Source organism: Vidua chalybeata, chromosome Z, assembly GCF_026979565.1.
Source record: "Vidua chalybeata isolate OUT-0048 chromosome Z, bVidCha1 merged haplotype, whole genome shotgun sequence".
Classification (NCBI taxonomy): domain Eukaryota; kingdom Metazoa; phylum Chordata; class Aves; order Passeriformes; family Viduidae; genus Vidua; species Vidua chalybeata.
In genome coordinates, this window is record NC_071570.1 from 14,161,301 (window position 1) to 14,176,784 (window position 15,484).

Genomic DNA, 15,484 nt, shown 5'->3' on the forward strand with positions numbered 1-15,484 from the left:
CGGTGCGGGCGGTGCGGGGCGGGCGGTGCAGGGCGGTGCGGTGCGGGCGGTGCGGTGCAGGCGGTGCGGTGCAGGCGGTGCGGTGCGGGCGGTGCGGTGCAGGCGGTGCGGTGCGGGCGGTGCGGGGCGGGCGGTGCGGAGGCGCCGCGCGCACCGGACGCGGCCGCCCCGCGCCTCCGGCGGAGGCGCCGCGCGCAGGCGCCACGCGCCCGCTGCCGGAGCCCCGCCCACCTGCGCAGGACCCCACGTTACTTTGATGGACAGCTCGGCCTCCCCGCTCTCCTTCCCGCCGACCTTCCCCGCCCCCCCCGCGGCGCCGCGCTCCCCGCGCCCTCCCATTGGCCGGCTCCGAGCGCTCCCGCCGCTCCGCCGCAGAAACGCGGCCCAGCGAAAGCCGAGAGGCGGCGCGACTCCGGCTAGCGCCATTGGGCCGCGGGGCCGAGGCGCGTCACGGGCCCACGTTGGCGGCGGGGCCGGCGATTGGACGGCCGCCCCCCCGCGCGGCGGCGTGGGCGGGGCCGCGCGGCTGGTTAGCCGGCGGAGTGTGAAACCGCGTGCTAATGTAAGCGGCGCGGGCGAGCTCGGCGTGTCCAGCTCGGCCACAGCCGCGCTCAGGTCCCGCCGAGCGCCGCCCGCCAGGCCGCCGCCTCGGCTTCTCCTTTGCCCTTGGCCGGCGCGGAGGGGCCGAGGCAAAGGAAGCCGCTGGTTTTCCCGTACGCTCGGGTTCGGATTTTTCAGCTGGGAGGAACTTTATCCCGGGTCGACGAGGAGCGGCGGGCCACCGCGGAGGAGAGCGAGGATGAGGATGATGCTGCTGGTGTCGCCGCGATGTATCGCGCTCGGGGGGTTCTGGTGAGACGCGCAGCTCCCAGATACGCGCCCGCCTGTAAGAGGCTGTCGTGGTGGCTGTTGCACGAAGGAGCTTCCCATCTGATTTGAACCTCAAACGGACGCTTACATTTCTATTTTTGGTGTTTTTTTTTTTTTTTTAATCTTCCCCAACGGGGCTGGTTGCTTGGACGTTAAGGCCAGCGAGCATCTTGAAGGGTTTGCTTTCCTTTTGTCCTGCGGACTTCTCTGCAACTAACGGAAGAGTCTGTGCTGCGTGTGTGGTACCCTTTCCTCTGCCCTCCAGCGTTTCGTGCATGTGCTATTGGAGCTGCTCCGAACGGCGACGTCTGTGCAAGAGCCCCCGCCCGCCTCCTTCCTCCTCCTCCCGTCTTCCTCCCTTGTTCATCGCTCTGTGTCTTGCCGGTGGTTTGGCCCCTGCGCCGACGCCTGTGAGCAACGCGTGCCTGCCTGGAGACTTTCTTTCGCCCCCTCGGCTTGCGACGGTCCCGCCGCGGACACTGCGATCCCCTCCCTCCGGCTGGATTTTCCCCTTTTGACAAGGGGCAGAAGAGGAGAGAGGAGTCGCCTCCGCCTGGGGTTTCCGGCCTTACAATCGCATCGACCACTGCGAGTCCGTGAAGGGGATTATTCGCTCCTGCTGAGGGGCGGCTCTTGCCTCCCCCGCGAGCCCCGTCGGGTCCCGTCCCGCCGCGCCCGGGCGTTGCGGGCGCCGCCCGCCGGTCGAAGCGCCGCCGAAAGAGCGCGGAGCGCTGGTGACCGTCCCAAGCGCGGCTCGTCCGCCTTTCCCCGGCCACCTTCAGCCCTCCTTGCAACAACAACAACAAAGGACGCCGCGGCTGGGGAATGTCCCCGCGGCGGGGGCACTGAGCCGCGCCTCGCCCCGCTGCTCGCGGCGGCGGAGGGAAGGCCGTCGGCGGGTGTTGCCGCTCCGGTCCCCTTGGCGCACCGGGTGTGAAGCCGGGGCAGGGCGGGGAGTCTCGCCGCGAGAGCCGCGCTGCGAGGGAGACCCGCCGCGGCCGGAGCCATGTTCCCCCAGAGCCGGCACCCCGTAAGTATGGCTTGGGCCGCCGGTCCGGGGCGCGGGGCGAGGACCGAGCGCACCTCCAGCTCGGTTGCTCGGCTGGAGCCTGGGGGGAGGGAGAGGAAGGTGCCCTCACAAGTTCATTCTCTCCGGGATCGAGCGGCTACTCCTGCCTGCCGGAGCGGCCCCCAATACTTTTTGTTGCGTGGGCAACTTACTTGCCTTGGGAAGGACGGCGGGGGGTCGCCGCCGGGCCAGGCAGCATCCGCCGAGCACAGCGCCCGGAATGGGGCTGGCAGTGCCTCTGCGGCGGGGGTCGGCGGGGAGGAGCCGGCACTTCCCGCTTTCGTGTAGACGGCAGCGGCAGGAGCGGGTGGGTTGGATCTGGAGGGCGGTTAACCTCGGTCCCACCGCAGATGAGGGACGGGAAGGTGGGTAACACCGCAGCGCCCCGGGGCGGGGACGGACCGGGCCGGGCGCTTTCTCTCTCCGTCCGGCTCGGCCGCGATGGACAGTGCCGCCTCCTCTTCCTCGCGGGGCGCCCGCGCAGTATCTGAACGTGCATCTCTCTCCCGTGCCGCCACCGCGCCAGACTCCGCACCAGGCTGCGGGCCAGCCTTTCAAATTCACCATCCCGGAGTCGCTGGACCGCATCAAAGAAGAGTTCCAGTTCCTCCAGGCGCAGTACCACAGGTGAGCGCCGGCGGGCCGCCCCGGGACCAGGGACTACTGCCCGGTCCCCAGCCGGGCGCGGGGGGCTGCACCGAACGGGCGCGTCCAGGCGGTGGCGTGCGGCGTCGCGGCAGCCCCCGCGCGGGCAGCCCCGGTCCGCGGCCGGACGCGGGCTTCCGGGTGGACTGGGCGCATACGGAGAGACAGCCCTGCCCTGCGCGGGCCCGTGCTCCCCGGGCAGCCGCGAAAGCTGAACTGTCGAAACTGGAGCGTTCGGCACCTCTGTGCATTTTAAAAAATACACTATTGTCTTGGGAACCCGTATGTGGAGGGGTCATTTCAGTGTGTCACAAGAAGACTTGCGCCGGTTCTGTGGCACAACGCGTTAAGGAGGCTACTTCTCATGTTTGCTCATTTGTGTGTGGTGTTAATGCATGAATTAATAAAATGCCAGCGTCCTGTGGTTAAGAGCCAGGGAGGACGGTTAAACCACAAAAGTACTCAGAGGAGTAACACGAAGTTTAGCAGAATCCATGCAAGTTGCGGGATGCACTCCTCGTTGCTGCTCTGCCCTTCAGAAGTTCTTTGTGGGTTTGTGCTTGCTGCTGAGGTCCTTTCAGAGATTTAGGGTACAAGTTCTTTTTGACCCTGGGCATCTGGTGTTAAGGAGCATTAATCTTCATTGATTTTGTACTTATGTGAACCTGGAATATTTGGAGAGAAGTAAAAGCTTTACAGTCTACTCAGTCAGAAATTGCTTGGTTTTAGTTATGCTTCCTCTTCCTTTACCTATGATACTGTAGTGTTAGCTTGCTAAAGCCATTTATTGCTTAAGAAATACAATTTAACCTCTAAATATCTGGCTTTGTAGTTATGAGTGAAAAATACTACTTGCACACTAACTGTTCCATCGGATGCTCACAAGTATCATTTAAAAAATCAGTTTGATGAAAACAAAGGGAACATTGAGGCTCGTGGTGAAAGTAGTCAGAATTATATCATGGTTTGTGATGAGACTTGCAAATGCAACTTACTTCTTTTTATGAAAACAAAAATGGAAAAGAAACTTGCCAGTAAATGATAGTCAGAATTACCAGTTTTCAAGCACTGGCCGAGGTAACGTTTGCTAGAATGTATTTAAGGTAAGAATTATACTCAAGTAGTAATTGTAAATGTGAGTGGTGTTACTTGGCAGTCATTTACTAAATGCTGTATAGAAAGAACTGCTTCTATTTTTATCTTTTTTACTCCTGAGAAGTACTTACAGGAAATTCAGATCCTATTCTAACTTGTAAGTTGCAGCATTTAATAGCTACTCTTTGTCAAAGTAGGAAGAGTGGATGTGTTTAGGTCCTGTAGACATTTCAGGCCTCATACAGCACTCATGAAATGTTCTTTAAATTTCTTCTTTGGCCTTTTTATTTCAAGTATGATTAAGTCTTTCTATATTGCAAGTCAGTTTATGAGGTTTTTTTTAATTAGTAACTTCTGTCAAAATACAAATACAAAAATACAAAAAACGACATGTTACATTAAAGCATGATCTATTTTGTAGCCTTAAATTGGAATGTGAGAAACTGGCAAGCGAAAAGACGGAAATGCAGAGGCATTATGTAATGGTAAGTATATTTGTTTTTATCTTTATTTCAGTGAATATCTCCTAATACAATGTAAGTCAGCTTAAAAAAATAATGTATGCTCATTTATTTGCAGTACTATGAAATGTCGTATGGATTAAACATTGAAATGCACAAACAGGTAAGACAATTTGTTTTCTAAGCCGCAAAATCTGCAGTCTGTCTGGTGCATTTAAATGTAGCTGTGCTGTTTATGCTCAGATGACGGTATCGTGTCTGAATCAATAGCCTGATTTGTAGCCTGATTAGTAGTCTTTTGCCTACCTCCTATTAGATGAGGTGTAGATTAGGTTAAGCAGCAGCACCTTTTTTGATATTGGTTCTGAAAGGCTTTGGCATAAGTAGGACAGATCTTGTAGCTGTGATTTTAAAAATGCAGTTCAGTACTTTACAAGTTTGAGGTTTTTTGGGTTGGGGTTTTTTTTTTGTTTGTTTGTTTTGTTACTGGTAGAGGTGCTGACATGTAGAACTGATCCTGTGTCTGTGTAGCATATGTAGTCATAGTTACTCAAATCCCTGCCTTATAAAGGTATGAAGAGATTAGTGACTTGGAAAGCTCTAGTTATGACTATGAGTTTGCAAGTTCCCATAAAATTCACACTTATGGCCACTATAATGGTGAATAAAAAGAGTATTGAACTGGAACAAGACACTAAGGACCTCATAAGAGAAGAAAAGCTAAATGATTGCACAGCCCAGAGGACCCTCAATTGAGTAGTCATTGTCTGCCAAATAAAGCATTAATGGCAGGGTGTAAGTATTCTGTAGATATGCTGACATTCACTTTTTCATCAAGATGCTAGTACAATAAGTCTTTCAGAAATCGATGGCCTCTTAAAAAAATTATCATTAGATGAAGTTGCACAGTTGGACACATTTCAAAGTGCAACAATACAATTCTTTCTTGATGTGTATGTGCTATTTCATCTAAAACTCTTGTTTCATTAAATTAAAGAGCATGGCTGACCGGCTAGGGCACAGCGAAGAAATTGATTAGTTCAGGCTTCAGATCTTCAGTATATTCAAAGACATTCATTAAGCAAGTGAGTTACGGAGTTGAATTTTGCTTTTGTAACTCTGAACTCTTTGAATTTTTTTTTTGTTGTTTGTTTTGTTTTCCCCTAAAAATACCATATTTGGTAGGATGGGATTGTAATTCCATGATAGCTTTCTATCTGCAAATCTGGGTAGGTATTCTTTAGGTTTTGGAGAGTTTTTGCTTGTTTCAATTCAAAACGCTGTTAAAAGAAGTAACACAAAGTTTACCAGAATCCATGGAAGTTGCGGGATGCACTCCTTGTTGCTGCTCTGCCCTTCAGAAGTTTTTTTTTTTTTTTAATAATGCACCAAATAACCAGATGGAACAGCAAGCTTAGTATTTGACTTGGTTCTGTATTGTAGCTTAACAACTGTTCTTGTGGCTTGTGTTTTAGAAGAATGTCAGTTTTTTTGTGAGGTGAGATGATTTTTCATACCTTTGTGCTTTCAAAATTTTTTCTTGCATTTTTTCTCTTCAACAACTTCTTGGCATACTTTAACCTGTGAGGAAGCCAGTATCTGTATAGGAAGATAATTTGCTGCAAAATGGATGTTATTTTCAGGAGCTCTTTGAAGAGAATGTGTGATTTCAGTTAGTGTACTAGGAATTAACTTTAAATAAAATCAATTAAACCCACAGGATTAAAGTGGGTGAGAACTAAGGTTCCCACTTTGACCTTAACATATGTATAAAGGTTTAATGTCCTGTATGTATGGCAATTAGAATTATGTACCCAGTAGGCGGTGATACTTTGGAAGCTTTTAAGATTTATGACAGCATTATATATGTGTTAGTTGTAGCTGAGGAGAGTAGTGCACACTTGCTCTGTGCGTGCTGTTAAGAAAATAATAGGCTTTTGAAGGTATAAATACATTTCTCTGGATGTGAGTCTCAGATACTATGCTTTTACATGTTAAGTAATTCTAATTTCTGGTAAACATAGCACCTTCATGTTAAAGGTTATTGATTTAGATGCCTCCAGTGAGGATGCCAAATGGTGTTGCAGTTCAGTATGTAGGTGGCCTTTGATTACAGGAAGCAAAAAAAAAAAAAATCCTAACAATGACATTCTTCTGAATTTCCACTGCTAACGATAAGTTCTGAGGAGTCTTTTGACAGATAGTAATCATAATTCTTATTAACTGGTGACGTCTACCCCCAAGGGTGTAGCCAGGCTCAAATTGATGCTTTTTGCTGGCTGATCACCAGCATGGCCTAAGTGCTCATTATGTTGTAGAAAGGGCCTTTGGAGCTCTCATTACGTTTGACAGGAATTCTCTCTAGGGGGAAACTGGGCATTAGCTCGACTCCTGACAGGCTGAAATGATTCCTGCTTTATGGCTTATAACCAAATGCTAGCAAGGCATCATCAGGGGACACGAAAAATTGTCATTTCTGACAACATCTTTGTTACTGGAAAATGCAGTGATGGAGAAACTTTCCAGTGAACAAGCTTTAACATTTTTAAGGTCTTCCTCCTGTTTAGATGCTGTACTTGGCTCTGTGTGAAACTCTTCAGAGTGCTTGGGCTGCTGTTTGAAAAACAAAATTACACTGCAGTAGAGGTTATTTATGGAGTGTGGTGTGTACATCACTGTTAAGGTACAGTCACTTAGATAAAATTAAGTACTTGCAGTTAGTCTGCATGTAAATGAGTTTGAGTTCTTGTACTGATGGATTTGTGTCAGCAGTTCTGTTTTTGTTTAATTTAGTTATCAGTTATAATTTAACTAAAATAAAGTTAGTCAAGACTTGAATGTTGTTATAAATGGACTTAACTGAGGTGAACTTTGCATACACGAACCTTACAGACCTTTTCACTTGAATATGTTGCATTTAAGTCCAGAAATGGCCACAGAAAGGCTTCCCTCTCAAATTTAACTTCGGCCCTTTGCAGCATTTAACTGCGTGATGTTTGCTTAAATCAAGGTGTTGCTGTGTTTCAACCTGCTGGCTGAATAGTGATCAGGAAATAATCTTTGTGACACATTTTTGTCTGGTTTAGACTCAGTTTTGTTTGTTTCCTTCTTTTTCTGCATAGGCTTTTAAACTTCTTTAAGAATTCCAGAGATTTTTTTATTAAGAGCATGTTTTATGTAGACACACTGTATTCGTAGAAATTATTTTAAGGGGTATAGTTACTGGCCAAGTTTTGCATCCCTGAAACAGAAACAACCACCTGAGGATTTGTTTAGGTAGGATGTGTGTTGATTTAGATGTTGTTTTCATATGTGTCAAGACAGAATGAATAAGAACTTTGTGTGGTCGTCAGTTTCTTTTCTGTGTTATACTGTCCAAGTGAGATTTTCCCCAGTGTGACATCTGTGGCTAGCAAAGCAGATGAATCAACTGCTAGTGCCAAGATGAAGAGTTGGTTGGGTATTAAAAATCCTGCTGTACTTAGAGTTGCTGCCCTTGGCTCCTAGGGCACTGCATCTTTATTTTCGCCAGCTCTGCTTGTCATCTTCTGTCATAAGTCAAAAGATAAGGTTTCCTGTGCATTTAATGTCTGGATTGGTTACGTGCAGGATTATCTTTTGTTCATTGGCAGGCAGCCACAGGAAAAAAAAAAAAATTCGGCAGTGCTAAACCAAGTGCTAGACTTATAAACTACTGCAGTGTCTGGGTTTCTGCTATCCCAACAGTTATAGCAAGGTTTCCTTCTCTTTGGGTGGGTCTTTTTGATCTCTGTGACCTGCCTGGAGGCAGTCCTGTCATTCAGTAGTTTGCCTGTTGTAGAAAAGTATACAAACTCTAAAGCTGCATTGTGTTAACCAGTTACACAGGAGTTACATGTCTGTTTTATCCTGGACTGTTCTGTGGAATCATTTCTAATGCTTCATGGCAAAGGACAAAGTCTTCTAATGATATCTCATTAGAACATCAGTCTTCAGGAGAGGGTTAAACAGGAGGGAATTAAGAAGCTTAGTTAGCTCTCTGCAGCTCTTGAGTAGGATGGCTTTGCTGTTGAAAAGGATTTAAAGATAAATTAATTTTCTTCTTTTTCCCTACGTTTTAATTACTGGAATGAAAAACTCCTTAAGGTTTTGGTGGTGTGCAGTGAATGTTTCAAGAGCACTTTACAGTTGACACAGCCACAAAAGACATGCAGAAGCTGTTTTTATTTAAAAGAGAAAATGGTAGGATTGATTGTGACAGTATTTTTCTCTGAAAAAATGGTACTTATTCTACAAATATTTGGTTTCTAAATGAGTGCAGTTGTGTCAGCAGCCTAGCTATTTCAACCACAAATAGAGTTACCAGTTTTAAAGAGGAGAAAAGACTAGAGTAATTACCTCAGCTTTCGTGACTTTTGAACCATGTTTCAAGCTTGAGGCCAACATTATTGTGAAGGAGTTATCTGACAGATTCAGGGCACTGTGAAGTACATCTCCATGTGGCTTTCACATAACCATGTTGTCAGATACCATCTATTATATCACCTCCATATAGAACTTAATTCAAAAGTGTGTCAGAGTGTAAACACTGTACATATGTTAAATAGGGTCTGATCATCTCTCATTTTAGACTTAGTCTACCAGATTTCAGATTCCTCACATAGCCATAGTGAGCCATAGCCACATAGCTATTCCTACCAGCTACAATGTTATATTTCCCTTGCATTTCTGGAACTTGCATTGCAACATCTGTTGATGTACTTTGTGTATTTGTTCAGTTGGAGGGAAGGAAAAAAGAGTCCTGGTAACTTCAGGAGGGGAGGTACTTTCTGAATGTGCAATATCCTTTTCTCACAACAGATTCTGTGGGGAAAACTTAATGGTTTTCCTCCTTCTGCTGGTTGTTATACAAAATCAAACTGAGCATCTGAATTGCCTTTTGTCCCTCTCTACTTAAGTGTTTGCAGCAAAGTGCTAAAATTGCAGTGTCTCTTATGCAAAATGGAAAATTAGGATCCTTTACACTTGATAGATCACCACTGGCATACAGTAAAAGCCTTTAAAACCAATTTTGGATCAACTGGCACTTATCAGAAGACTGCACAGTACCTACTTTAAAAATGATAACAGCTTTGAATGGAACTAATGAAATTACTTTTCAACTTGGGGTAAGATTTAGGGACATCTAATGGCAATTCTGTCAAACACTACTATTGTCACATTCTGCATTGCATTTCTTAGTTGGATTCCTAAACAATAGTTGCTTACATAGTTCCTCTCACAAAGGGGAAAAACAAAGGAAGGGAGAGTTCATAGTTTTGTCCACATTTAATTGTCAAAACAGCTAGTTTAACAGATTAGTCCTTATGATTACTTGGGGGCTATGGCTTTTAAAGTTCTTGCAAGCTGATCCCATAGTCAACCTGAATTTGCAACCTGTGTTCTTGTAAGTATCAAATTTCTACTTAATACAGTTTTCTGGAGGTAATATTGCATGACATGTCAGGGCAACACTTTCTAGTGTTTGACCTGCCCTTATTGTGAAGAATTTTATCCTTCACCAACTGGGAGTTTGCCTTTCCGCACTGGTAACCATTGTATGCCTTTTGTTCTTCTATTGTGCACCTCTGAGAAGGAGCTGACATAGTCCTTTCATAATCGCTTCTTTTTCAGCAATGAGGTCTTGTCTCCCCATTAATCCTCTTCTTGAAGCTGATAAAATCTATTTTCTCCCTGTTATGATGTGTGCTATGAGTGCCTTATCATCTTACTGGTGATACTTAGAGACTTGCTTCAGTTCAGCAGCATCTTTCTTCTTGCCAAACAAGGGGAACAGAAAGGGGAATTATTTCAATCAGCCAGTTGGTTATAGTCATTCTCCTATGTCTTCACATGAGGTGTAGCCTTTATCAGCACATGAGTGTGGGGCTGATACATATTCAACTTGGTCTCCAGAGCCCTCCTCTGCAAAACTGCTTACTAGTGTGTTTCCACCATTGCTGTGCTGTTATGAGGAGAAAGTTGTTCCTGATTTAGGACAACTCCCCACCTTTGTTTGCTTTGAACCTGGTTTTCCACTGTCTTTATTAGATGGTCACTGCTTCTCAAGACAGAAGCTGTTGAGAGCTAGCTGCGTCAATGGAGTCAAAATGTTAAACCTCTTGCAGCCCATCTGTGTTGACTCCTTTTCAGGTTGGGCACTCCCAGCTTAAATAATTGTGAAGCTTTCTTTGGTCGCTTTCTTTGCTTTTCACTCAACCTTTTAAAATTTTTAACTTAGACTTTTGAAAAAGGGAAATAGTACTATATGCACCTCTCAGGATGCTGGTGAATGAGAGATTTGTAATACCAACTTTTTCTGTTTTCTGGATGGTTTTTGTTTGGGTCTTTTTTTTTATTTTTTATGTCTTCGTCAGTAAAATTTCCAAGTTTTTCCTTTTGATTGTCATGAAATACTGAACTGCTGGAGGCTCCTTTCACATTTGAGTTCTTGATCATGAATGATAATTGTAAGCTCAAGAACCATCATTTTACATGGCTAGGGATGTCTGCTCCTATTGTGTGTAAATCTTGGTTATGTACAATTGTTTCATTGCCCATTTACTCTTGTAAGGTCTTTTTAGCCTTTGCTTTTACTTTCTTAACGATAAAATAATGTATTTCTATTTCCTTGCAACCTTTGTATTTACTTTCTTTCTAATTCTTTTATGGAGCAAGTTTTCTTACTCGCTGCTTGCTCTCCTTTCCAGGCTGTGCTGCTGATCATATTAGTAAAGCAGATTGCAGCAAAGGCTCCTGTGAAACTCCACTGTTGAACTGTTTCTGGCATAGTGCTGGAGGTGATTGAAAAGTGAATTACAGCTTGCTGAAATTGAGTTTAATCTTAACCAAATGCTAGTTAAATCTGGTTAGACTTAAAAATCAGTTATTTCCTGAGGTTGTCTCTTTTAAGAAAGAAGCCCTAGTGCTGCACAAACAAACAAAAACCTCAAACAAAACAAAAATTTAAAATACTACAACCCTGTGAAATAATGCTGTAAGCCTTTTTTGATTCCAATTTCCCTTGGAAGTATTTTGAGTATATTTTCAAGTTAGAGATTTTAATATTGTTTCCATAGGTTTATATGAATCTTGACAGCATCAAGGTGGGTGGGCTGTTTGAGTTTCTTTTGTTTTGAGTGTTGAGTCTTACTTCAGTTGTTAGCAAGCCTACTTATAAAAAACACTTTCTAGTATGGGGAAATCAGTTCAGGAAATTAATGTGTTTGGTGAGTGTCCCTGAACTTTTTTTATGATGATAATAGTCTGTATCTAATGAGAAATTGCAGAGTGTATTAGAAGAGTCTAGTTACTAACTGGGGATTGGCTAAGTTGCTCCCACCTTTTCTTTATGTTCTAAAGAGCATTTGTTCTTTGTGGACAAATTAGCACTGATGATTAAATTACAGATTAAAGTTCTTTGAGGGCTGTTAGGTAAGCTTTGTGTCAGGGCTGCCTGTCTGAAAGTATTTTGTACTTCCTACATGAGCTGAACAGCTAACTAGACTTTTTGGCTATGTGATAACAGAACAGAAAACTGAGGTTAAATTGTGTTTTGGTTTAAGACTTCTTCGTTTGTTTGGGTTTTTTGATTTTTTTTTTGTCCCCCTCCCTCAGCAACATGGATGTTCTCTTTTTTCTGTTTGGTCTTTTTTTTCTTTGTCTTGAAGCTTTTTGATGTTTAAACAGTTGGTCAAAGCAACTTACTTGTAAGGTGACCAGTCACTGTATTGACAAGAACAGGCACAATAGAAAACTGCATTAGGAGGCAAGCCGTTGGGATTTGCAGTAAATATATTACAGAACACAAGTGCATTGCCGATACTGCTTGTTTAGCAGTTTGCAAGGGCAATGGTAGTATGGATTTTTGAATTAGAAGGGAAGGACTGATCTTTCTGTGTGCTGGAACATCTAGTTGATGGCTGAGGATAAAATTGATTTAGTGAACAAAATGCTGCCATCTCTATTTGTGCCATTTTAAAGGCTTCTATGGATTAGCAAGCGAAAACAAAAGATAGCTTTCATTTTGGAGAATGGGATCAGGAATGGGTATGCTTGCTGAGCTGCATCTTGATAAGACATTAAGTCTATGAGAACCTTCTTTTGTTAGCTCAAGAAAAAGAAAGAACATCTGAAACTGGGTGGGTTTTATCATCTGTGGAAATTTATGAATTTATTTTTAAGTGTTCTGAACCCCTTGAAATGCTGTGCTCTCTGCTTCAAGATATGATGTTCTCAACTTCTAGTATAGAAATTTGAATTAAGCTGGGGAGAAGGGATGAAAACCCTACACTTTTTTTGGGAAAAATTACTTACAGAAAGATTATTCTTTTGTACTTCTGCTTCAACAGTTCCTATTTACAACAAAGTTCTTTGTTTTGCTAAAAAAAAGGTTATTCATCTTTCTTTAAGGTGTAAGGGTGTAATGCCATTCTGAATATCTATTGCTGTAAAATATTGTTGTAAAATTTCTATTGCTGTAAAATGGTTGGTTATAAGCTTTCCAGCCATTACTTTTCAGACAGTAAACTAGGCTAGCTGTCTGTGGCCTCAAATGGTGATTATAAATTGTCAGTTAAATAAAGGCAAAATTTTCAACAAGACCTATGGAAAGCTTTTAGGTCGTTTATTCAAACTGAAACATAAACTCTGGAATTACATCACTAGCAGAGACGTAGTGCCTTCCTGTGTCCTCCTAGCAGGATCAACCATACCAGTGCCATTGCTGATAGGATGCTTGTTCTATCTGTTAGCAAAGACTTCAACAGTAGTGGCAACCCTCAAGCTCTTCAGGTAGCAGATTACTTTTATGTCCTTGCTGTTGAAGTGCTTCTTCAGTTACAATTTCAGTCTTTCCTGTTGTAGCTTCAGCTCTTTAGTATGCATTTTCTTCACCCTGGATAAGGAGAGCAAATCATTCCCCTGCCTTCCAGAACCATGCTGCATAGCTTTAAAGTCGAGTGTTCATTCTCTGAATGGTGTTGCCCAGCTGAAGTACAGTACTCCAGGGGAGGAAATGCCGTCCTGAGTAGCATAGAAGGTTTACTTACAATATGGCTTACTGTGGTGGCAGCCTTTTCTGCAACAGCCTGCTATTGACTTATGTTCAACTTCTGATCCTCTGTGACTGAGAGATTCATTCCTAAGGCCCATTATTTCCTTTTCTTTTATGTTCCTGTCTGGGCATGCTATGGGCCTTTATCCCTGTCCTTTTTACTTTTCAGTCCATTTTTCCATTCACTGTAAAGTGAGTTCTGAAGCTATTCTCTAGCATATTCTGTCTTTCTCAGCTTGAAACTCTTTGCAAATTGAGGATTAGGGTAAATAGGAAGAGATCTTTATGCTTGTTAGTGGGAAATACTAAAAAATACTGGACCTATCATGAATGCAGAACTTCTTAGTTTCGAAAAAAACTCCAAATGATTTCATCTGTACATGGTTTAATAATCAAGCAATTTTGTCCTTGTCCCCATTAAGTTTTTGCTGTGCCGCTACTGTTTCTAATAATGCTATGACTGTCAGATTCTTAGCAAAGATCTTAGTTAATTCGTCTACCTCTGTCTCTCTTATCTGTAGTTACTTTACCTTTTTAGACTTTGCATAATTCTGATGTTTTCTGCTGAAAAATATTTCTGAGTTGTGTTTATTTATGGCACTTTTTTCTATTGAAATGCAATTTAGATTGTCTTTTTACTATTGTTTCTATTCTGCAAGCAACAGTATATATATAAAAATAATAAAATGGGTAAGGAATTTACTGCCATATCCCCAAAGTTTTGCTGAAAGATTTGTGAGCCTTTATCCCTTCACAGTGAAAATACCCATTATGTTCACCTTCCTTGCAAATCCTATGTGGTGGGTAGTTCCACTAGTTACTATCAAAGGAGCTGTCAGTCCTCTTAACTTGTTATCCATTAGTGAGTCATCTGATGGCACCTGAAGTATTGATATGAATAAGTGTTTAAATTGTTTTTCTGACTTGATAGATTTTTGAAACTGAGCTGTGACTATACTATGTATTTTAAAGTGGTGAAACCTCATTTAGACTAGTACATGTGACTTAGTTGGTATGCCTACTTTAGTAGTTATTTCTAAAGTCTGATTGTTGCATAATGATTTTATTTCTCCCCCCTCGCCCCCCCCCCCCCATAATTCAGACCCTCATCTTAATATTTCTCGTTTGTTGGATGGCATACTTACTGTTTTAGTAAATAAATTCTAATCTTACTGCTACTACAGTCTTACTTGAATGTTGATAAGGACAGAATCCTGACTGGGAGCTTTGTTATTGACTTGCATACTGTAAATGTATGGTGCTTGGTTTGAGAAACTTTATGCTCTAATTTTTTAGCAGCTATGCAAGAGCTTTGACTTTCTACTGCCATTCCAATCAAGTGGCTCAGTGTGACAAGTACTGAAGAGATATTTGCAGAAATTCCAGTGTGGCTTGTGGGAGTGAGAGCAAAATAGGAAATAGCTTTAAAATAACATCCTAAACTAAATGAAGAGCCACTGGTGCTCTTTCCTGGTAGGAGTGTAGCAGGGTTATACCTTTTATGCTTTTTTTATAATTCTGGACTCTCCTCCTTATTACTGTGTAGTGCAGTGTTGCTTAGTTGTCCAGGGTAAATCAAGTTCTTAGTGACCTTAAAGATATTGCAGCAAAGTGTTCTGGATAATTTTGGAGACCATGCTGCTTATAGAGCACTATAACAACTCATTAGAGCATAGTCAGATGAGAAGAGGGAAACTCATTGATAGCTTATGTTCCTCCCAAAAACCTCTTGGTTCTCCTAATACTTTGGGCTATTTTCCTACTGGATGGATGTCTGCTGTGAGTTTATTTAGCTACCTGATGTAGTGGTCTACCAAGCTGGTTCTTTCCCAGTTTATATTATAGTAATGTGTTCTTCCTGATTAGTTGTTGAGATGTTTGGCAGGTCTCTAGATGTCTGCAATATGGTTCAATTAATTGTGTCCCTGGAGGCAAAGGTGGCAAAGACCTCTTCTGGATTGGAGTCAGCCTTTGATTCTCTCAGCATCTCTTGGAATATAAATAAAAGTGGGAACTCTGTGTCCTGGAAAACAGCTTTAAAATAAAACAAAGCTGTGCGCTCACTTAAGAGATTTAAATACTTCTGTGTGCATTTAAGGTTAGCTTAGGCTTGGAAACTAAACAATGGAACTAAAATTTAGATAAACACACCTTTTGTAGTTGTGAGTGCTTAAGCAAGATGGGCTGAAGTTAGATTAAAGGAGAAATGTGGTAACTGCCCTCTTTAGCCAAGTTTAAGAAGAGTCTTGACATAGTGAAGATATGTGAAAG

At 43.3% G+C, this 15,484-nt stretch overlaps 1 protein-coding gene across 4 annotated transcripts in view; it reads left to right on the plus strand.

Moving 5' to 3' along the window:
• The first annotated feature begins 1,780 nt into the window (after positions 1–1,780).
• TLE1 (TLE family member 1, transcriptional corepressor) overlaps positions 1,781–15,484 on the plus strand; it is a 72,962-nt gene continuing 59,258 nt past the window's right edge. For all 4 annotated transcript variants that reach the window (XM_053968901.1, XM_053968904.1, XM_053968902.1 and 1 more), the window contains exons 1-4: positions 1,781–1,900; positions 2,466–2,566; positions 4,101–4,164; positions 4,259–4,303. In XM_053968901.1, the coding sequence (XP_053824876.1) occupies positions 1,877–1,900; positions 2,466–2,566; positions 4,101–4,164; positions 4,259–4,303 (234 nt within the window). In that variant the 5' untranslated portion in view covers positions 1,781–1,876. The remainder of the gene's footprint in view (positions 1,901–2,465; positions 2,567–4,100; positions 4,165–4,258; positions 4,304–15,484) is intronic.